The sequence below is a fragment of the Falco naumanni genome, chromosome 4, assembly GCF_017639655.2.
Source record: "Falco naumanni isolate bFalNau1 chromosome 4, bFalNau1.pat, whole genome shotgun sequence".
NCBI lineage: Eukaryota > Metazoa > Chordata > Aves > Falconiformes > Falconidae > Falco > Falco naumanni.
In genome coordinates, this window is record NC_054057.1 from 51,705,329 (window position 1) to 51,729,438 (window position 24,110).

A 24,110-nucleotide genomic window follows, 5' to 3' on the forward strand; every position below is an offset into this window, starting at 1 on the left:
TATTGCCTTCCTTGCCATTGAGAAATGGCTAATTCCTTTTTCCCAGCTATGTACAAGCAATGACTCCCCCACAACACCCCATCAACAACAGCTTCAAAATATAACCTGTGTATTTGGCACTGCTTGACACAGTTAAATGCAGCTGCTAGAAAGAATCTCAACATACATATTCTGAAATATTTTTTTTCCTTTGTACAGAAATACACTTCCACAAAGACCAAATCACTATGACTAAAGTGATCTGTCCCATGCTTAAGAAACAGTAGTAATATTTCGCCAATAGTGGTAGTGACTTTATCTCTGCCAGTGTGCCCAGTAGCCAGCATGCCAGTCTTCTATTTAGCTTTAGCTAGGAAGCTAAATGAGGGTTTACAAATAAGAATCATGACTGACAACATACTCTGAGAGTTACACTTCAGAAAGCTGCATAGGAATTTCACATGGCTAAAGCACTGAAGAATGGAAAAAGGACTATAATATATGGAGATCTTCTGTAAGATTTTATATTTGCTAGTAATAAAACTTAGAAATATAATCCTTAAATTTTACTGATCCTACTGAGAATTAGCTGGACCTTTCACTTTGACATATAACAGTAAACTTGCTGTATATAGCTAATGTTTTAAAGACCATCCAGAGTAGAAACTAAGTAGAGGTACTAAAATTAAAATAAGCAATATAAGAGAGTCCTATGTAGCTCATCATGAACCTTACATGTGTCCACATGACTGCTTAGTGAATTTCCAGGTGGTACATACAGCATTTCTGCATCCCAAACTATATATCCAGATTAATATATATGTAGTTTGCAAGGACTGCAAAGTATCTCATTATCCTGGCATAGAAAAACAAATGAATACCAACACACAATTTTCATATGAATCCTCTTAGAGACAAAACACAAAGGGCCTATGAAAAAAAACATATTCACCCTAGATATTTGAGATCAACAATTCATGCTTATTGTTTTGGTGGTGACTGAATCTTAGTAACTACCATACAGTATATACTTATTTTAAAGCTCTGAATTTACCTTACATGCTGATGGCTCACTACTTCTTGAATCCCCTCCTCTTTTTTGTATTCACTGTTCTGTAAAAGAAGTCATGACAGTCATGTATCAGAAATTCTGGGAGGAAATATATATATGAACCTGTATTAGCAGCAATATTAAACAGTAAGAAAGGTTTCTAACCAATTATTTCAATGACATACTATTTTTGTATCAGTCATTCCTTGTAAGAAGTTCTCCGTATGAACTAAAATGAGAATAATCTCCTCCTTACAAATATAATAAGCAAAGAAAATAAACACCCATAAAAGATACACTATAGACATAATATGAACTTCTTCTGAAAATATTAAATACCCAGGAGTGAAGTTTGGCTACAATCCCCTTCTGCAGTGCATTTCAGAAAGGAAACAAGAAGGGATCTTGAGTCTTCTCCTTTGTTCACAAAATCTTACAATGCTTTACCAGAGTAAATTCCAGCTTTTTTATAGGATACCTTCACATTACCATATTAGTAAAAAAGCTTAAAAAATGCTTTGGGCCCAGTGTATACTGTGTAAATTGTGAGCACAGAGTACTTTCCTAAAAAAACCCTAGGTATGGCTGAAAAAATGATTGGAACTAAGGGCTGACCTCAGTAGGCTATGGCCAGCCTGTTTCAAAGAATGGTATTTTCACAGTATGGACTGTAACAGTTTATACCAGTTGGACCTAGGGAGAGAGAACATTGTCAGGTGCTTTTAGTCTCCAGTATAGGGACTTGACTCTTAAATTCTGTAGTATGAAGGTTTGGCTAAGTCTGGAAATGTATTCAATAGACTGTTTAAGATAAAGGTGCTTTTCTTTATCCATGAACATCAGAAAAACAAATATAACTCTGAGACAGAAGCATCAGCATCAGTGCATATGTTCTGTAACAGCTACTTCAGTAAATTTCCAAGGAAGTCAAACCTTGAGTAAGCTCCTGAAAGACTTTTGAATTCTGCTGCACAAAATCAGTTACAGCAATCACTTGCAGTGGACCTCTACACTGAAGGTGCCCAGTATTTTCACTGAAAAAGTATTTCTGAACTTTTATTTGAGAAACATGCACATCTTCACTCCTTAGGCAGCAGAAGAAACTACCCCAGACCATCTGAATGGTTCTATGTTCCATAAAACTTACCTGATTTTAAGAGTTACAAATTACATTTCTTCTCTCATTCTTGTAGAATGAGTACTTGCATTATAAAAACCAGTTAAAAATTCAAAGTTCTAATCAAGTCTCTAGGATGGAACATCATGCTCTGTGTTAGGAACATGGCTTCAGAAGTACAGCCAAAACCCATAAATATAAGGGAACTACACTCACATGCCTGCTTCTCAGTTAGATATCCATGCTCTCTTTGTAGGCGACACCCAAACCAGCTTCTATTAAAATAAGATTTTTTTCCAATAAAGGCAACCAATACATTTTAATAGACCTCCAGCCTAATGTCATCTCCACTTCAAAGTGTTAGTCAAAATTTCAAAAGTCATAGCAATAAAGAATTGTATGAATAAAAGACATTTCTAACATATAGACAAGTTTCTAGTTTAAATTTCACGGAAGGAATCAGCTGTGGGTTACGATACTTAAATGCAGGTGTAGTATTTTAATCTACCACTTTACCCTCAAATTTAAGAGTGTTGTCTTAAAATCCTAGTATTTTTATTATTCACCTTATTAATGACTATGTATCAATAAATACAGTAAGTTATAAGGTAATGTTTTGAAGACTTAACAAAACTAACCATTAGATCACGCTTCTTTCTTTCATTTTCTCTACTTTTTACTCTTTCATTAGCTTCTGCTGGTTGCCCTTCTCTGTCTCCAAGGGAAGATTGCTCTTTAGATCTCTTTGTTATTAGTTTTTCTTCCTTTTCATAACGTTTATGACTTCTGTCTTTTGAAAGCCTCTCTTTTCCTGGTCTAACAGAATGTTCTTTTTTTTCTCTGTGTCTTCTTTCTCCCTCTTTATCCAACTCTTGATCTTTCTGTAACTTGTGTACACGTTCAGCTTCTTCAGCTTTGTAGGCTAAAATTTTGTCAATGCTCTTTTTGGTATCATTATCCTAGAAAGAGAAAAATAACATTAAAGAGTTAAAGAGTTCTCCAAGACTGTTTTATCTTCACAGATATATCCATTGTTGGCCATAAGTACCTAATCTCTTTCTGCCACATGGATCTTTCAGGTATTTTTTAAAAAATCTCCTACAATGGCAACTGTCAAATTATCCTATCAGTTGAGATTCTGATATTTCTTCTGGGACATCGCATACTTTGCTAGAGAAAAGTCTTTGGATTGTGTATTCTTCACACAAAAATTTAATTCTTTGTTTACCAGGTGGTCTAACATAAAATAGGACGTATACTTGCCAATATCCTTGTAATAATGGCATAAATGGAAAACTTTTATGTAGCTGTACAAAAATAAAGCACTATATGTTATGTAAATATGATTTCACCTCTTACTTTAAAAAAAAAAAATGAAGTATCTCCTTAAAATAGAATGGTTTGGATATATTTTGTTGTGTTTTGTATACTTGTTATGACCTTACTATATACGCATCTTGTTTTCTTGGGAATGGGAGACTGATCCAGTTTCTTCATTACACAATTTTATCTTATTCCATTATGAAACACTTCCTTCCTTGCCCTTCCTTTACCTTCTTCTCTGTATGTCTTCTTTCTTGATCTTCACTTCTTGTTTTCTCTTCCTCTAGAAAACATACGTATAAATTAATGAACAAGTTTTATTATACTCAAACTCTGTACATAATTAACACTAGCATGTAAAAAATACGGGTTTTCTAAAATAAGAGCTTTCTAAAAATAACTTAATATTCTGTTGAAATTCTCTCTCCAATGCTGGTTGCACCTTTTTCTTTCCTAATGATTCCCTGTGTTCTCAATATTTTGTGTAATGGTAAGCGTAATGACACATGCTACTAAGTTCAGCCATCACCCTACAACTTGGAAATTCAAGCGCATCGCTCAGTAGAGAATGTCTAGGCAGGAAGGTATTTACTCTCTTCAAGATGACTGACCAGCAAAACCAGTGACATTCACCCTCTCTTCAGAGGAACGGAAACAAGCACCAAAGCAAAACTAGGTTACCACAAGATTACATGAAGATATATATTTCAGTAGATACTCACACCTGCCTGTCTTTATTTTCTCTGTACAGATGGGGTATGGTTTCAGAGTATTTCTAAATATCGAATATATCAAAGTACAAGAGCAACCCAAAGTAACCTACCCAAATGATGACTGCTTTCTCTTCTTCTGTGATGTTCTTTACCTCTTCCTTCAAATGATTTTAGATTATTTTGTGTATCTAGTTGCTTTATCTCATGTCTTTTATGCTTTTTGTCTCGTTCTCTATCCCTTTCCCTGTCTTTGTCTTTTGATATGCTGTATCTTTCCTTCTCCAAACTTGACTCTTGAAGCTTATCTTTGTACCCCTCTTGGTCTCCTCCTCTCTGGTGCTCTTTCCCCCTTTGTCTCTCTCTCATTTTGTCCCTGTCTCTTTCACCAGATTTAAATACATCTCTCTCTCGCTTTCTTTCCTTGCTCTTCCCTCTGTCTTTGTGCTCGTGTTTATGAGTGTCTGTGCCATGAATAGAGTTCTCTTTCAGTAGTTTCTTTTCTCTGTGTTTTTGGTCTTCATTTTGACTATCTGGTTGTGATGCCTGAAATAAACATTTGAAAAAAATTAACACCTTATAATTCAGCAATCTATTTTGATACAGTATATTCATATAAAAAAAAAGTTAATGGCTTGCTAACTGTGAATTTAATTTCCCAAACTGTATTAAAATGCTTATATATTTCTAGGCTTACTTTGTAAAATTATGAACATTATGTCTGTACTTATTTTTTAAAAAAATAATAAATGAAATAAATAACAAGGTGTATTTTCTATGTATTTGAAGATAATTTGGTAAAAAAAGAAAATTTACTGTGGAACTGTGCATTCTGCTTAGAGCTACGTTGAAAAATTAACTAAGCATCTTAAAGATGTTAACTCATGTAGACAGAAACTTTGCCATCTTATAAAATACATTGCAGATATAAACAACATGATAGATAACTGGGCATCCTGCAGCCTCCTTTAGAATAGAAGATGAGCTTTTACTTCAACAGAAAGTAGCATATAAAAACTGTGCAAGAAAGTTTTTGGCCTAGATCCCTTGACAATGCAACTATTGATATATTTTTCTAAAGTCATAAAAAATCATATTTTAACCTTCCTGAAGCAAGTAGCACAACTCCCACTGATTTCACTACATCCATGATTTCAGCTATTTTCTCAATGCAGAACAAACAGAACTTGTTTTGATTAGTCAGTCAGTAAAGTGAATTAAACTTTATCCATCTGTTTCACTGCCACAGAAATTAAAGTCCAACTTCACCAGTTCTGTTGGAACTAAAGCATTTCAACTCAAATTTGTTTGCTTTAGTCTACATGGAAGTAGTGGAAATGTTACTGAATGTCTACAAAATACAAAGTACTTATACTGGCACTGAAATAATGGGGAGCTTTGAAATGTAATTGATAGAAAGCCATGTAACAGATTAACAAGTAGGATGTTTCAGCTTACCAAAGGACTAATGAAGATCTGCACAATACATAGAAAAGAAGATATGTATTGGAAAACAGCATTTTAAAAAATATAGCACAAAACTAGTATGAATATCAATGGTGTAACTGACTGGAGCCTGAATGTCTATTTGACCAGTGGATAAAGTAATTAACCAGTAGAAAAGCACAGGACAATCATGATAAGATGATGATAACAAATACAATACATAATATTCATGTAGGAAAGTGGGTAAGCAGAGATAAAGCAAAGCTGCAACTTGGATTTGGGCAGCCAGCAAATCAGACCCCATTGCGTGCTGTGTTATTACCATAACAATGCCATTTTTTCCATTTACCTAACTAAGAAATCTGTTGAGTAATCTTATATGACTTGTATAGCTAGGAACAGTTGAGCGGGCCAGCCTCTCAACACCTTTGGACTACACAGATTCCAGAGCTGTGGCAACGAAGTTAGCAGCTACACATTAAAGATCTGTACTGTTTATATTCAACGATGCAGATTTAAAGTGTCTGGTGTACCAAAAAGCCTTAAAGAGCTACTGTAGATCCCACAAGGCAGAGTTGCTAGTAGAACAAACAGCCCTGTATGTCTAGACCATCAATAAATACCACTGCTATAATGTAACTTAACATTAAAACTAGTAGAAATAACGTAAAGTCACCCTAAGATGTTTCCTAAGTTCTTCTGACTTCCAAGTATCTTCTTTAGTTCTTCTCTAGAACAGAAAAAAACAGAGTAATCAATTTGCAGAGAAGCAAATAATTTAAAAACAAATAGTTTTCCAAAGGAAAGCATCAAGGTGTGTATATATGGCAAGTACCACTGGATTTTGCAATGTAAACATTAATTTGATTTTGCCCTAATATACTTACAGCATACCTGATCTGACTGGACCTGAAGGAGGCCTGAAGCTCAGACTTCTGCTGCGTTATCCAGCTCTGTACACACATGGCAAGCAATTTTGAGGTCAGTGCCTCCGGTAGATAACAATGTGTTCCTTCAAGAAAGACTTAAAATTGGTCTTCCAGCGATAGAACAAATGGGTACACAGAGTCAGGCCACTTTTGGAAAGTAATCAATGTCATTAGGTTCAACCTCCTGGCTCTATTAGGTTCAGCTCCAAAGTTCTGGTCCAAGACTTACATAGGTGAGGTTTTTAGTATCTCTAAGGTTGGAGGTTTTCTGGCCAACCTGGTTCCTGGGTTTGACCACTCCCAATGAATTAAAAACACTTTCCTTATACTAAGTCATCATCTCACTTGCTGATAGGGCCTTCTGCACTTTCACTGTACATCTCAAAGAGTGTGGCTCCACCTTTTCCACAGGTCCTCTTTAGATGCTGGAAGTCAGCAGTTCAATCCCCTCTGTTTTCTCTAGCCTGAACAGCTCCTTAGCCTTCCTCCCAATACATCAGGGCACCAGCCCCACAGCCATCTCAGGGCCTCAATCCAGAATCTTTTTAGTACTTGGGGGCCTTAACACCAGACATAGTACTGCAGACAAGGCCTCACAAGTGCTGAGGAAAGGAAAACAGTCTTCCCTCCGCCTGCAGCTACGGTCTTCATGATACACGTAAGCGGTATGTGGTTAGCCATAACCACCTGAAGAGCACACTGATGTTTCTGTCCACCAGGACCCCTAGATCCTTTTTCTGCAGAACCACTCCCAGAACCCATCCACACGGCAAACAGGAAATACAGTATTTTCCCCGTAGACACGTCATTTGAGTCACATCAGACTCAGCCGTAAGAACAATTTCACAGGATAAATAACATGGGCAGTGAATCTAAAAATACCATGAAAAATGTAGTATTATTTTTTTTTTGAGCAGTACGGATCCGACATAGCCACAGCACAATTTTGTTAGGCTACAGCACAATTCTGTTAGGCTTTTAAACACTAAAAGTTAAAAATAGATTACTGTGCATTTCAAGCGAACTAAGGAAGCTTCTGGCTTAGTAATTGCATGCATCTCAAAAGATGCTGGCACTATTTTTCAATCAGCTGTCAGTTAATATTCTACAATGGTTCAGACAACATGTGTAAGCTGACTGCTATATGAAATATTTGTATGTAGCACTGAAGAAAAATGTTAAAAGATAATGAAAATATCTTTTTGGGTATGGAAAAATGGAGATTGTTTCACTAGACTTCTCCCTAGTTAAATAGGTTATATTTCTGCTTTCGCATGTGCAGAGTTATTGCCCTTAACTGCTTGGCTGCTGCCAAAAAGATTAGACTAAAAAAAATTGTATTTTTTGAGCTCACTAAAGTAAATGAGGAATTTTAATCTATGGAACATTTTTAACTAGTTCACTGAAGGATGATGACTATATTCAAAGTGACATGACCAGGCTATACTTATTTGCAAATTTAGACTTGATGACTAAAGATTAACAACATAATCACCCATAAATAATTGAACGATGAGCTGCACTGGTGGAAGAAAATAAAACATATGGTGCCCATATTTTTTTTATAATTCATTCTATGGAAGCAGCATTTTAGCAGCATATTTTCTTAATTATTCTACATGAAAAAATTGTCTTTTCAAAATTAGATCTTACAGAAGATTGTAGTGGACTGGTAAACTTCATCCAAAGTCAATCAGAAGTACCAAGAAGGCAGCTTTTGCAACAAAAATGAAGTGCCCTTTCTTCTCATCTTTAAGTAAGACAAAAAAGCACAAATATTTACTACTGCAGAATGCCAGATGAGAAAGTAAAACCAAAGATCATTTTCTTGAGTAAAGCTTTAACACAGCCTAAGAAACTCAGCAGAACTTGTGTGAGGGTAAGATGGAAGGATAGATATGGATGGGAAAAGAACAGAATGCTGTATTATAGTCTCAAATAGAAACCTATTTAATATCCCTAATAGATATATGATTATGTTCTGGTTTTAGACAGTATTTAGGTACATATCAGCAAAGACAGACAGAATATTAATTATATTAATAGCCTAAATCCAGCATAACCAATAGACAGTACTAGATACGGTAGTCTGAGATTTATTTCAAAACTGAGGCAAAAAGCATGCAGCCAACATGTAGAGATGATTCTCTGGTGCCCAAAAAGGTGCACCTGCCAGTTTTCTGGGGTCTGCGGTTTTCACCTCACTAGAACCTGCTGGTTTTATACATGATGTTTTTCCACTTAAGTCTCTGCTTTTGCAGGAGATTAACAAACTAACAAATTAAAAAAAGAGAGATCTTTTATAAAGCTTAAACAAACTCAATACCTTTAAGACCACCGTCCCTCTGTAAGAAATCACTGTCCACACAAAAAATGCTTAAACTTAAAAAAATTTATTGAAGTTTCTCACCTGTCTGCTAATTTAGAACTCCTAAAAAATTTATTGAAGTTTCTCACCTGTCTGCTAATTTAGAACTCCTAAAAAATTTATTGAAGTTTCTCACCTGTCTGCTAATTTAGAAGTCCTTACATACTCACTTAAATCCAGATTAAGATTAGTTATTTAAACCACACTGGGGTTTAACTTAATTCATCCACCCAAGAGCATGGGGAGCTTATCAGCTGACACAAAATGCCACAGATTTACTAAACTCAAAAAGTGCTATGAAAATTTTTAACATTTAGGAATCTGTCCTTTAAACTAAACAGTAAGTATGCTGTTTTATTAAGTTAGTGGAACAAAAGATCTTCAGATAAACTCTTCATGACAGATCAAAAGGGGTTTATTCACTCACAACTAGAAAGATTGGAGGTTTTCAGAACTTAATGTTTTGGTTTTAACCAAGTTAAGAACTTGGTTAACTATGATTCTAAAGAAACAGATGTAGAAAAAGAGTAAGAGAAGTTCATGTAGTTTTTAAGCCAAAGTACTTTATTGTTTACATATAAATATTTGTCTTTTTTTATTTCCAGTAAGAGTTGCCTGTTTGGAAGCCCTCAAACAGGTAAGCAGCACAAGTGATAGACTTGGTTTAATAGAATTAGAAACAGCAAAAGGAGGCCTTCTCATACAGTGTGGCTGTTAGTATGACTGCCTTTGGGTCTTTGGCAGTCCTATATCAACACACCTGAAAAATTTTAGACCAAAGCCCCATCACAATTCACTAACTCACCTCTTTTCAGTGAAGAGTTTATTCATGTACCACAGTTAGTGAAATGGTATCTGAATTAGAGTGGTCCTAACATACTCCTTCACATATCCTGCCCAACCACTCTATTTCCTATTCCACGTTCTATTCAACAAGACCACAAATTGATTAGCTGTGAAAACCAGATCCACACAACAGTAATAAAAGTGATCCAATACTTCTGCTTGTCCAAATGAATATGTAACACAATAATTGATGTTAGCATGTCTATGTGGTTCCGTTTCCTTTATTTTGGAGCTCTAGAAGCTTTAGGTCTTTAGGAACCCACGTAACTATTGTGTAATGGTTCTTTTTCATAATTTAAAACCATTACACAATAGTTACGTGGGTTCGTAAAGACCTAAAGCCCAACAATTAGCAGTTACAGGAGTATCAATTAGTAAATATATTTCACCTACAGTCTGAAATATTAACAGCTTTGGCTATTTTCATAAATCACCTATCATCTTCTGCAGAAAGACCTGTGGCTGGTGCAGCCTCATCCTTCTGCTGTCTGACTTCCTTACAGCCGCTACTCGGTGGGTTTCACCGGCGCCCTGACAGAACAAGGGGCCTGGGATTGCCCAGGGGGGCCCCCGGGCCGGCAGAAGGCACCCCCAGGCCGGCAGAAGGAACCCCGGGCCGCTCCCCGCCTTGCCCCCTCATATGGGCTGGGTAAACGCCAAGGAACACGGGCGGCGGGCGGGTGAGGGGACGGCTCTGGCAGACGCCCAGGAACCCAGGGCGTCAGGGGTCGGGGGAGGCCTCGCAGAGCAGCCCGGGCCGGGCGGCGGTCGTGCCCCACTGTCACCGCCCCCCGTGCCGCCTCAGGGCCCTCCCGACGCGGCCGGGCTGGGACGCGGCCCCCGGCGCGATGTCCGCAGGCGTCAGGCCCGGGCGGCGCTGCCAGGCTCGCCCGGTTCCCCTTCAGCGCAGCGGCCCCTCACCTTGTCACCCTCCATGGCGGGGACGGGCAGGATGCCGCGTCCCGCCGCCACCGGCCGCCTCCAAGCGGGCAGGAAACCACGGCAGCTGCGTGCGGGCCCGCCTAGCAACAGGCGGCAAGGGGGAAGCAGCCGAGCGGCCGAGCGATGGATGAGCGGTGGGGCCCGCCGGGGCGGCAGGCGGCTGCTGCCGCGCGGGGTTGTGGGAAGGGGAGAGGCTGCCCGCGGTGGCGGCGGGGGTTGTACCGTGGCGCAGCGGCATGGACCCCGGCCAGCTCCAGCGTGGGTGCCCGCATGGCAGCGGGAGGGTTTTCCTCCTCGAGGTCATGTCCGGCTGAGTTTCCTCAGGTTGGCGGGGCGCTGGGGAGGGCCCGCGGCCACCGGGCGCCATCCTGTGAGGCGCGGACAGGGCACTCCCCAGGCTTCCCTTAGAGCAGTGTTGTCTCCTGAGCACTGCTGACCTTTGTAGGTTTAACTGTGCCATGAAACCATTCTTAATCATAGTTGGTTCCCTTCTAGTGAAGGCATGCACAATTACTGTGGGGAAAAAAATGGTAAGGATAAAGATGATGATGCGTAACCTAGTCTGCCAGATTACCCAGATGCTAGGAAGGTATGAAGAGTAGCTGTGGAAATAAAAACGTTAATAATATTACCGCAGTAACAAATACCGGAGCTGTTCTCGGCAGTTTACCAAACACCCGTCGTAAGCGATGATTGCCTGCAGGAAAGGTGTGTGCTGTTTTCACAACAAAAACAACCTATTAACGTGCAATTTAAAAGACTGGGTGAAGATTCCTCTTGGCAGTTTTAACTTTGTTGCCTATTTTTTCAAGAGTTGTTTGGGGGTTTTTGTTTGTTTTTTTTTTTTAAAGTATGTAACTGTTACTACTAATGTTTTGGTAAAACTGAGGGGAAAAAAAAAAAAGCAGAGGCATTTTTGCATTTGAGGAACGTTCCTGCCTTAGTTCAACGGGAATTTGTCCCACTGACGTCAAAGAGATAAAAGTTTAACCCCTTACACTTAGCCTTAAATAGTCAGTTGCCAAATACATACAAAGCCTTCATACAGTTGCTTCTTACTCATGTTTCCAGAATAAACTAAAAATGCTGTGAAGTTGCTTCACTGTCTGGACTGTGAAGTATTTCTCTTCTTAATAGAGCAGAAAAGCAAAGGCAAATTAAGCATGCAATCAGGAGGGGAAAAAGAAACCCTCGATATTTTGTTTTGAAAAACCAACATACTGACAAACCAGCGTTAACTGTAAGTATGACCTTTAAGGACTAAATTGCATCCACTAAATACAAGCATCTATGAATATTTATTTATAAGTATTCTTATGAATTATTTAGCTGCCTTTGGCAGAGCAATAATAATCTATAAGCATTTTATATCTTCTTCCCTGAAGAAATAAAAATGCACTTACAAGCCATCACGGATTAACTCAAAGAGCTCTTTAGGCAAGGGGATGATGGCATTATAAACACATGGAACTAGGCATCTGCTTAGTAAAGGATACTCTGCAGAAATGCTGTCCTACATATAGAGGCGGAAGGACAAAAACTACCTTCAAGTACTCTAATCCAATTTTGGTTTTAATGACGATATAGCAAATGCATATAACTAAAACTAGCAAATGTGACAGTGATACCAAAGATCAGACAGGAGAGAAAGTTTTTTTTCAAGTGCTGGCCCTACCATCTACTCTTTAGAACATGCGTATGTATTAGTTACCAAAAATCCCGCAAAACCAATTTTGGCTGCCAAGAGCTTTTTCTTACACCTATGAAGAGTCAGATAGCCTTATGGCAAGAGGAAATATTACAGATCTGGGAAGGCACCACTAGAGGGTCTGGAAATAATTTTTCAAACCTTAAAGCCAGGGATCAAACTGAAGTTTAACTGCTGCATGAGAACACAAGCTGGAATAACACCTTTAGAATAACAGAACTGAAATTTGTGCATGTTTAAGTATTCCCACCATGTATTAAAATAAACTACCGTTTCTCACCAATGCAGTGGAAAAAGATCATCAGTTTTACTGTTTTTCTAAAAATGGGTGTTAGAATCATATGAACATAGACAATAAAATGGCACATATCTGTTGTATTACTAGCATAAAAGGATGCCCTAGCTTTTCTTGTAAAGAAAAGTATTGTAAACAAGGCTTTTGGTAGCCCTGGGAATTTTAATACCATTTTAGCTTCTACATGCTTTTCTCTTCTCTGGCTTGGTATACGTACCTTCTTCTTCTTCACCTGTACTGTTATCTGAAAAACAAGAATATAAAATCACTCAGCTTTTTACATTCTGTAGTAATAAGCTATTTTTTTTTTTTTTGGATGTTCCTCTAAACCCTGTGAAGCAATACTGCGTTTTTCTTCGCCCCTGTATGGAATGACTCACCACAGCATTACACCAAAAAATTACTGGAAAATATCAGCCCTCATAGGGACAATATGACAACCCTCCACTATACTTAAAAATTATGATTCTTTTATTATTATTAAAAAAAAAAAGAAAATAATGCTTTTTTTGTATGAAGGAAGAGGCTTGTTAGGATCTACACTTTGTAGCTCTATTCCCTTTTTTTAACCAATTCCTGCTGAGGCCTTATGAAGATGAAGTGCATAAATGACCACTTGCAAAGTGTTCAAAATCCTTATGTTGGTCAGTCCTCCAGGTTCGTAAATAGAAACTGCAAAACTGTGGATCTCAAGTAAACTGTGCCTTTAGTTTTGAACTATAACTTGTAAGAATCTCATTAGGGGGGAAAAAAGGAGATGATTATGACTATTGTGAAAACTTACTGAGAAACACATTTTAGTGGAAAGTATTTCAGGAACAATAAATATTTGAGGATCTTGTCATTTGAGTACAATTTATGCATTCAGTGAAGCTAAACCCAGATTGGGTGATACCAAGGATAAGACACGTATGGTTTTGTTCCAAGCAACAGAAGCTCTGTATACTGAATAGGTATGGTAGTCTTCTGACTCCTCTTTGTGCTATATATTAGATAATTTGAAGCAGGCAGAAAATATTTGTGCTATATTGTAGACAATCTGAAGTGGGTCGAGACAGCTGGATAAAATCAAACACAGAAATAGTGAGTATTCCATCATGAGGATTTACTAGAATGAAACTTGATGTAAACTATGTTTCCATTAATAATTCAAACATTTTTAGGAAAAAAATCCCGAGTAAACATTCTCAGACTTGTGTTCAATAAAGATTTCTATTCAGTAGTTAAAAACCTGTAGAGAGAAGCATCAGTCTGAAATAGTGCTGTTGGATAAAAATAAGGTATATTATCAAATACTGTTCTTCAGGAAGATTAATTGTTAATGAAAATGGGCAAGAAGCAACAATTGAAATTTCTTCCAAAATATGTTTTCTTGTGTGAAACCCAAAGAAGTTGTAGAAACTTTAGATTTTCTGCTTCACCATGTAAACTGAATTTTGTGAATTTTTCTCATCCTTAAAACACAAGATGTATAAGTAAGATCTTTTGGGAAGTTATTCTGAAGAATAGTAATGATACTGGAAAGAAATCGTCATGGCAAACTGTTGTGATGCAAAGATAAACATAGGACAACACTATGATTCCAGTGGAAGCTATTGATTTTGAAAAAACAAAAAATGAATCCAATAAAAAGGAGGAACAAACACATACGGCTAAGAATGGATATGAAGCAATACTGCAAACAAAAAGTATTAATTAAAATTCTAAGAAGGCAACAGAGCTACAAAGCAAGATATGAAAAGAATAAGTATTGTGTAAATGAGATAAATATAATCAGCTCTGTAGTTGATACAATTCACTACAGGATATTTAAGGAAAAGCCAGAGTAATCTCAGTGCCGTAAGTGACTTTCCAAGACTTCCTGATGCATTGAAGACTGCTATCTTAAGTATTGAAAAATAGGATCAGGGAACACATGAATTAACAATTCCAAGATTCTTGAGCAAATTGTTAAACAATTTATCAGTACCAAAAAGTTTAGAATAAACAAATTACTTGTGTTTATCCAGAACATTTTATGAAAACCTTTATAATACAGAAACTGACCGTAGTTTATCCCCTAGCAGCAGAGTTTATGTCTTGACACTTTAACAACTCTTTTATCCCTATTGTAATAATGGATATGATAACTTCATACCACCCAGTTTCTTCATCAAAATACTGTGTGGGGCCAAGTCAGTTATCTACGGAAGTTCTAAGAAGTCAGTGGTAACATTTTTATCAGAACTTTCTATTGATGTTACAGATAAATGTTACTGAATTGACGCTACAAGATCTTGCTTCTCTTCTCCTGTTTGATTGGCACAGTACTACTGACCTTTAGTTCTGATTCATCAAACTTCTTTATGAACTAATAAATTACTTTGCCCAGAATCAATGCTAGGCTGTCAGGCCTACAATTACATGTTTATCATCCTAAATGCTACTACAAGATTAATTTTTTTCTCATGTGCTTCTCCAGTGTATTAATACTGACTGTATTGGGTAGTCCTCTACAAATTCTATATCCAGTTCATTTGCAGAATACACACTGAGACATAAAGGAGAATAAGGTGCAGCATATGGTAAAGTGTTGGTGGACAAACATCATGTTAATTCAATCACTTTGTGGGTTTTTTTTGTCTTCTTGTTTTGAATTTTCATTTTGGTTTGTGATACAGTTGTATTCTGCTTCAGATACTGTGAAGCCAGGTAGGGAATTAAGATGGGAATAATGGAGTCCGACACTGAGGATATCAGGCTGAATTCAAAAAATGAGAAAATGTTAATAGCATTGGTTGTAATAGAGGGAGCCAATGTACAATACGGCCATTTGTGCATCCTGAAACTCAGGAGTGAATTCACGAGGCAGTCTATATAAGCAAACAAAGTAATTACGAGTACAATAAATACAAAAAACCACCCACATCTACTGTAGTTTGGTATTATTAGTATCCAAAGGGGTCACAGTCACACTTGATGGTCCTTGTTTAATGGAAGAAGTGTATATAGGGTCTTATGCTGCCCTTCAGTCCCCTCACTGTTACATCCTGTATATGTTGTGAGTTCTCTAGAAGTAAAGACCCTAAGTAAATTGGCATTTCAAAGCTTGGATTACCATGCAGTTGTCAGTTGTTGATTTTGTTACTTCTGTTTGGTCATTCTGAATTTTAAGCCTAACTAACCTAATTATACAGGTGCAGAATGCACACTGTCAGTAGTAAACGGGGAGTAAAGAAAAGCAGCATGAGCCTATGGCCAGAAATTGGTTTTGTTTAGAGTGGTTCATTTGTCTGATTGCACGCTTGGAGGGGATCTGGAAAGATGATCATGACATTCAGTTGTCAAAATACAGATTCTTTTTCCAATTCTGCTGTGCAGCACTGAGCACACAGTTTCCTTTTGTGCTGTTGTCTTTCAGATCCTTCCATTTCTCTGGATAATTGAGGTGAGCTTGCTCTCACTCCTCAAGTAAATAAAGCTTATGCAGGTTTCCCATTTGTCTGTTTATATGCATTTTCATAACTTTTCAGCCTACTGGCTGAAACCATTCTCCCCTCTTCCCTGCCTGCAAATACTAGTCTGACACAGTCCCACAAATTGACAGCTGAAAAAGAGGAGAATGGACTCTCACTCCCACTAAGCAAAAGGTTAGCTATTTAAAGGCAGGAGAAAAAAAGAACTGGTAAATGCTGAGTTTAATCAGAAAGCACATACCAGCAAAGTGATTAGCATGGAGCCAAGGACAAGCAACAGCTGCCCCTTACAAAACAGGTTAAGGTTATTGAAAAGAGAAAGGAATGGTTGGAGGAATGATGTAGGAACCAGGTGTTAATCTAGTAAAGGGATACAGGACACAAAGCCTGTAGAAAATCAACTTATTTAGTTCCACAGATGAGGGCTCATGTAATTCCAAGAGCGTGGGTGCCACCCTAGGTACTCCTGTGTGCCGGCAAAATGAGAAGCCAGCTGTATCTGAGGATGTGTGAGCAAAGCTTCAGGAAACACCTGTTGTAACTAAGGAGTAGCATGACCAGCCTCGGGTTCCTCTGAGCTGCTGATGAGCTGGTCCTTTAATAATATCCCTCAATGGAGAACAAAGAAAATACGAAGCTTGTGACCGAAGGACGTAACAGGCAGAAACCATTCAGCCGCGCACAGGCCTAAAGAGCCTGGGGAGATGGTAGATGGTGTGGTTCGCCCGTGAGGGGAGCACAGGCCAGCACGGTCGCGGTCCGTGGCGCCTTGGCAAGCAGGTTCTGCTCCGGGCCACCACCAGCAGCCGCTTCCTCGCCACGGCCCCGGCCCCGCACTCCCGCCTCTCCCGGCCTCGTCGTCGCTGCCAGGGCAAGCAGCCATGGCCGGCGGGCGGCTGGGCGGGATGGGATGCTGAGGCGACGGGGGTCCCAGCGGCTGCGAGGGGAGCCTGGCGAGAAGCGACGACGATCTTCTCTTGGCCCGGATCCCGTCGTGCAGAGCGAACCGGCGGTTCCTCGGGCAGGCCTGGAAGCGAAGGCTGAGCGACACTAACGGCGGCGCTGGCGGCTGCCCGGGGCGGGGGCGGGGGCAGAGCGCGGCGGGCGGGCGCGTGGCGCGGCGGGCGCCAATGGCACTGCTGGGGCCGAGGCGCCTCCTCGCGGCGGTACAACCGCGCCCCACCCGCCCCGCGGCGGCGGTTTGGGCCGGGCCGCCCCGATCCCGGAAGCGGGCGGCGGTTGGTGTCGGTGCGCGGTGAGCGGGGCCGGGCGCAGGATGCGAGGCGCTGCCGCCCTGCCCCCCTGCCCGCTCGCAGCTAGAGCCCGAGGAGGAGGAGCAGCAGCAGCAGCAGCGGGAGGAACCGCAGCAATAGTAGGAACCGCCGCTGCGAGAGCATGAGCGGGGCCGCGGCTCGGCAGTCCCCCGGCGCGGGGGCCGCCACGGATCCCGCCGCCGCGGAGAAGGCCGCGGCTGGGGACTCGGTACCGGAGCCCCCGCCGCCGCTGCTGAGCGTGGACGTGACGGGTCTGGTGTCACAGTTTGCGAGGAGCTTCGTGCTGATCTTCCCCGTGTATGTGCTGGGCTACCTGGGGCTGAGCTTCAGCTGGGTCCTCATCGCTCTCTGCGGGCTCTTCTGGATCCGCAGGCACCGCGGCGGCAAAACCTCCCGCCTGGGCCGGGCGCTCGCCTTCCTGGAGGACGAGGAGGAGGCGGTGCGGCTCAGCGTCTCCTCCGCGGATCTGCCCGCGTGGGTGAGTAGCCAACACCCTTCGGCGCTGCCGACGGAGCACCCGCGCCCGGCGGGCAGCGGGCTGGGGCCCTGTCACCTCCCCGGGACCTGCGCGACGCCCGCACCCAGGGCGGCCCCCTCCTCCCCGGGTGCGGGAGAAGAGGCTCGCTACAGGCCGGAGGCCGGAGCCCCAGAGGCGGCCTGGCGGGAGGGAGCGGGTGAGGAGAGGGCATCTCCAGCGCCCCAGGCTACTCGTCGCGCTGTGCCGGCCTCTTTCGAGACTCGGTGTCCAGTGGCGGGAGCGGCGTTGCCGAACGCGGACAGGCGGTGTGACCCTCCCTCCGCCGGGGTGGCCTGTCCCCGCGTCCGTCCCGCCCGCCCCGGCGCGGCCACCTGGCTGGGTGGCACCCGCGGCCGCCGTGTGGTGACAGCCCCGCGGCGCTGCGAACCTGTCATGGCCGGGGTTTCCCTCACAGAAATAAACTTTACCTCAGGGTTTGGGTTTTCTTTCCCCTCGGATGCTGGTGACGCACGCCTCTGGGATGTAGCGAGGTCTCCATGGCGCGCAGATCTCACGACTTGGGCGCGAACCTTTTCTTAAAAAGTTGAGATCAGAGGCAGACAGAATCGCTCTCTGAATAGTTTTACGGTTTTCAGTAAAGCATTACTTTAATGCGGAGCGACATAAAAATGAGGTAGTGTTCCTGGCTGGTTTCGGGGCTATGGTGTGAGGGCTGAGGTAAAGGGGCAGTGGTGGCTTGATTTGTGCATTGCTGTTGGTTTTAAAGGCTTTCTTTGAAAGTGGAGTCTTCCTTTGAAAGTTTATAAGTCTTTAGAACTACCTTTTTTGTTTCTGAAACTCAGTTTCAAAGTTGAATGCTGTTTCTTCCTTATTTTTATTTTGGAAGGTTAACATTTTAAACACAGCTGATAGCGAGCCACCCGACAGGGTCAGTGCTCATCCAGGCCTCCGTATGTCCTGCTCTGCCCCGGTGACCTGCTGTGCAGAGCTCACTGCTCTCTTAGTCTCCATACGTGAAGTCCTGCGGGTTTCTGCTACATCTTTCCATGTCATTTCTTTGTTCGCTACTCTGCTTCTCGGTAACAGCCACCCACATCTCTGCTAGGTAGGCATTGCAGTGGCTGTGCGTTGGGCAGTGTTGTAGTAAGTATTCAAGTAGCTGTTTTCATGTGATCAGATTGCAGTACCTGATGTGACCTGTCCTATCTCTGCTAAGGAAGTTATAGGAGTTCCAGACATCTGGAGAGAATATAGTGTGTAGGTGTGAGATGGGAGTCTTTTTTACTCCTGGTTTTTCATGTCTTTTACCCAAGTTCTAGTGGAAGATCAGGGTAATAATGAGGACAGTATTTTAAAAGAGATGAAGTGGTTTTACTGCTTAAACAGGTGTGACTCTTAAATGATGCAGTTAATAGCTCCTAGGTTAGTTCTCCATTGGGCTTGGTTTTTTTCTTGTAATCGTGCAGCAATATGATGGAAGTTTTCTGATTTGATGCATTTGAAATTAATTAATTGGAGCTAGACTTGTTGTGGAGGGTTGTATATAGTAACCATCTGCTGTTAACTAAGCAGTAGATAATCAATCTTAGTGCTGTGTGTAAATTTTATTTTAAATCACAATTTGTTTACCATTGATGAAATGGCAGTTAATACCTGAGTGGAGTTCTCCAATAACAGAAGGTTTAGAAAGGGGCCTCTTGACCCAAGTTGTGGTGCGAAATGACTGCTGGCTGCAGGCACCTGCATATCCTATAGTATTATGAGAAAACAACTGATCAATATGCAGGGTTTCCCCAAAAGCGTGACCTTCTGATACTCTAGTTGACAGAAGTATTGTAAATTGCTGTTGGGGTTTTTGTGGGTTTGAAAACAAACATTGTTTGTTTTTTCCCTTATAATAATGTTTTCAAATTTTGAAGGTCTTGGCTCTTTCTCCTGAAATATGTTATATTCTGGGAGTATCATTTTTCCAAATGAATGTAAATATAAGCTTTATATTGGTCTTCTTGCTGCTTCCATAGTGTTTCTTGGAAAACTGCTATTCTTCTTCCTTTTGCTTTATGTGTGTTGTCTTAGAGATTAATGGATTGCAATCATATTTCAAATAAGAGCTACTGGATGGTATGTGGAGTCTGACTTGTCTTTAATAGGTATCAAGTTTAACCATCTCATTGTGAACTTCACACTGGAGTATGTTCCCTTGGTTTCTGGTCAGGGAAATAAACTTTAAATCACTTGAGTAGGACAGTGCCATGTTTTAAATGTAGGAAACCTTAACTCTTTTGGGACTGAAACTGAGGTGTAATAAACCATTTTTCAATTAAAATTATGTAAACATTTACTTGGCATGTTGTATCTTTCTGGGCTCTTGATTGGAAAAGAATTTCAGCTGTGTATGTAAGGTGTGATTTCCTTCCCCACCACCACCTACTTTGGACTGATAGCTGCTTTAGCAATTCATTTTAAGTATTCAGTAGTACTGCCCCGAGTTATATATGTTTTAGAAAGTGGCTATTGCAGGAGAAGATTTTTCTGCTGGCAATATGCTCAGTTATGATTTGAAAGTGATACTGTTGTGCTACCACACTAGAGTTCATAATGTTAATTATTAGTTTCCTAAATTACCTCTTCCATAAGTAGTTATACAATAGGAATATTCTGTGCTGTGCATGAAAAATGAATTAATTCAACATGGATACAAGTTATGTTATTTAGAATATCAACACTGAATTATTTAAAAGAAATACGTATGTGCTAAACAATATTTCATTTACTGTCTGAAAAGAATAAGATCTGTACTTACAGAGTTGGTAACATGTCGTTATAGCTCTGCTGGGTGTTTGGAAGATGTCACTGATTATATGGGGTGGGAGGGAGCAGAGGTGGGTGCTTTTCCAAGTAATTTAGAACTGTGCAGCAGAATTTACAATGAGAAAGGATTGGAGATCAAAATGGTCTTCAAATAAAATCGACGTTTCCCCTTTGTTAGCAACATTTTTATACACTAGACGTATTTTAATGCTGGAATTAATGCAGTTAAGATGCAAACATATATAAGGAAAGTGGTAATTTTAAGTATCACTGCTTAGAAGACAGAAAGTATGAACCTAGCTAGGACTTTCAATTTTTAAAGGCCAGGTATCATGTTGCCTTTTATTTTTAAAACAGTAATGGGATTTCATAATCGTAAGTGGCATAACAAATATACTTCTTTCTCAGAACAACCAAAAAAGTTAATCTAATTTTGCCATTGTAGGGGTTTTTGGTTGTTTAATGTGATTTTTATAACATGCCAACATACCATGTACAGCATCTTTTTTGATAAGTGAAACTGTGATTCCTGTTTTCTTCAACATAGAGATAAAAAGCCATGCTGATATTTTTTCTCCAGATTAGTTGTAAACTTGGTCTGTTACCAGGAGCTGTATCTGCATGAAGTCTGTCAGCAATCAGCAGGAGACCGAAATAGGAACAAATCTTGGCATTTTTAAATAATTGATTCTTTGTATCCCTAACTGTGTATTATACAGAAACTGAAATACTGCACATAATTGTCATATAAGTAGTGCCATATGAAAACATTAATTACAAATCTGCTGTAGCATTTGGGGTCCTGCAGACTTGCTTGAGTTTTTGGTCTAGTTTAGAGTGACTTTTAGGGTTTTGTTGTTGTCTCATCTACTCAAGGTAAAAGGAAGAACCTGCCTGAACCTGCTGTCTAGCCGCCTTTTTAACTAAACTGACTTACAGTCCTATTATAAAGAAATCTGGTAGATCTTCCTTCCTTGGGAAGCTGTATGAAATTCTTGCAGACTGTGAATTACCTATACCACCACTACATCTATAGGGAGGAGATAATGTCAGCATGTACCCGTTTTGCTAGATGTAGTATATGTATGTGTAGTAGATGTGGTATAGCTACAATAATCAATAAAATAGTTATCAGCCTGTGTTCAGTTGAGTGTTTTTGCAGTGGTGATGTTCAGAAAAGCTTGACTTCAGTGGTAGTTGCATATTTCTTAATTGAACATTATGATGAATGTTGAACAAACTGCTAGTGTTTAACGGATGAAGAACTGTTCTGAGTAAAAGCAGAGTTCAGAACACATGTCTGAAAAAGGACATTGTGATTCATAACTATGAAATTATTTGTATTTAGTCTCCTGTGTTAGAATAAAACATGCATACATGCTTCCCCCTGCGCCCTTTCCTCCCAAGCCCTTGCATGAGCTTGTCAAATACTTCAGTTATATGGCTAGAGCAGCAAAGACTTTGGTTTTGACTGATATTGGGAAGGCAGACCCAGTGTTTGTGGAAGAAGAATGGTTATTTAGGTCTAACGACAGGGTCATATACTGTACTCAGTGGCATCTGTAGAGAAGGTTGAGGGGGGTTACACTCTTTGGGGTATTTGGTACAAGGACTTCTTCATGATGAACAAACTTGCTAGCTGGGTCTTAGATTGGTAGTTCAGGACAGGAATCTCCAAAGAATCCCTGATGATGGGTGTTAAGTATGTACTCAGTAAACCTAATCAATAAGTGGTCTTCTGCAATACAGTGTATGTTTTTAATTGCCACAAAACAAAAAGATTTTTCTCTTTAATTTATACCTTTGATTAATACTGTTATTACTGTAGCTGTAGGAATCGTGGGTGAAGGTTTTATACAACATATTAAAATATGAAAAGGAAGATTGTGAGGCATTGTGACACATTCTTCTGATCCTTTCTCCAAATGTTAGTTGAGCATGTTAGATTGAATTTACCGAGTGACTTATAAGAAAAATTACTTCCGTATATGGCTACTTAATGCTAAACTGGATCTAATCAGTTTATACGGCCATACTGCAGATGGCCATATACTCTAGGCTGCCAGCCTGCATCTGGAAAGCATGAAGAGGTGTGAGTAAGAATAGAATAATAACTTGCAAGTATTTAACAACTGATGTCCACATCCTTCTTCTGCCTACTCTTTTAAAAAACTGCCTTCTGTTCTAGGAGCCTCTAGTGTATGTGTACATACATACGTTTATTGAGGGTTGTGTGTTGTCTTGTGGTTAGGTTTTCTTTTTTAAAGAAGAAATCTAGTTTGGTTCAGTATTACTTATCGTAGTTAAGGTGACCTGGGTGACTTTGAGTACCCCATAGCTCAGACACATGTGAATAATGGTTTTAGAGTTGGAGAACCAATTAATCATATCTTCCTGTTTCTGAAAGTTTTCAAATTTAGTAAGTTAAAACTATGCTGAGATGATGTCTGTCCAATAACATATTCTCTCACATAGTAACGTGGTAACTGTCACTATGGAAAAGGATCTTTACATATGAATCCCAGAATATTTATGGTAGAAAGCCATGTGATGAACTGATGTTTATGAACATGATACCAAACTACTGAAGAAAAAATACTAAACTGAAAGTATTAGTATTACTGACAGGCCTTCTTAATATGTATGTGTAGTACTTTTTTTTTTCTTTTTTTTTTTTCTTCCATATAATGAATGATATTACATAAATGTTATTACTGACTTCTGGGACTACTGCAAATGTGTTCTTGAAATATGCTGTTTTTTTGAATAAGGAAGATAAGTACAATTTTTTTTTTTTTTTCATTTACATTTCAGTTTGCTAGTGTTGTTTCCATGCCTAAATAGTTTTGCATATAAGGGCTGGCCCAGCTTTAGCCATATCTGAAAATTTGGGAGTCATAAAGACCTTGTCAGCGAAGAATGAAGTTTTATGGAGGGAAAAAAAGTCTAGAGCAGCAGTCGACCTTTTCTGCCTCTTTTACAAGATCCTTCTCACTTTAAATTACTGTTTGAGGTTGTTGGCACATCAGAGTATATTTGGAGATGCATTCTATATATATTTTTTTTTTAATATGACAGCCTGCTGGGAAATAGGAAGATGAATGAAGGTTATTGTCAAAACATTTTCATTGTAGCTTATAGTAATGAAAGCCTTTTTTAGGAATTGTAAGTATTCAAAACAATTCTTTGGAGTCCTGTGCTTGTTTTTTAAAATGAAAGAAGAGGCAGCATTTTGTTTCTGGTAAGATAAAAATCTTTGACTTAAACTGCAATATAAATCAAACTTTTTATCACCCGTTTATCAAATAAACACTGATTATAGTACTGAAAAGATTCTCTGATCGCTGAAATTGCCTTTAGCATAATTTCTTTTGACTT

General features: G+C 39.8%; 2 protein-coding genes across 4 annotated transcripts in view; one reads left to right on the top strand and one right to left on the bottom strand.

Annotated features, from left to right (window-relative positions):
- DYNC2I1 (dynein 2 intermediate chain 1) overlaps positions 1-10,821 on the bottom strand; it is a 34,501-nt gene extending 23,680 nt beyond the window's left edge. Inside the window, exons 1-7 of one of the 2 annotated variants that reach the window (XM_040592332.1) lie at positions 10,691-10,772; positions 8,209-8,305; positions 6,303-6,356; positions 4,294-4,726; positions 3,701-3,753; positions 2,786-3,106; positions 1,034-1,092 (exon numbers count right to left, since the gene is read on the bottom strand). In XM_040592332.1, the coding sequence (XP_040448266.1) occupies positions 1,034-1,092; positions 2,786-3,106; positions 3,701-3,753; positions 4,294-4,726; positions 6,303-6,356; positions 8,209-8,238 (950 nt within the window). In that variant the 5' untranslated portion in view covers positions 8,239-8,305; positions 10,691-10,772. Of the gene's footprint in view, positions 1-1,033; positions 1,093-2,785; positions 3,107-3,700; positions 3,754-4,293; positions 4,727-6,302; positions 6,357-8,208; positions 8,306-10,690 lie in introns of both variants that reach the window. The other variant, XM_040592333.1, reaches the window with a different exon arrangement.
- Positions 10,822-17,419: 6,598 nt separating this feature from the next.
- ESYT2 (extended synaptotagmin 2) overlaps positions 17,420-24,110 on the top strand; it is an 84,349-nt gene continuing 77,658 nt past the window's right edge. Inside the window, exon 1 of one of the 2 annotated variants that reach the window (XM_040590260.1) lies at positions 17,420-17,921. In XM_040590260.1, coding sequence (XP_040446194.1) covers positions 17,565-17,921 — 357 coding nt within the window. In that variant the 5' untranslated portion in view covers positions 17,420-17,564. The remainder of the gene's footprint in view (positions 17,922-24,110) is intronic. The other variant, XM_040590261.1, reaches the window with a different exon arrangement.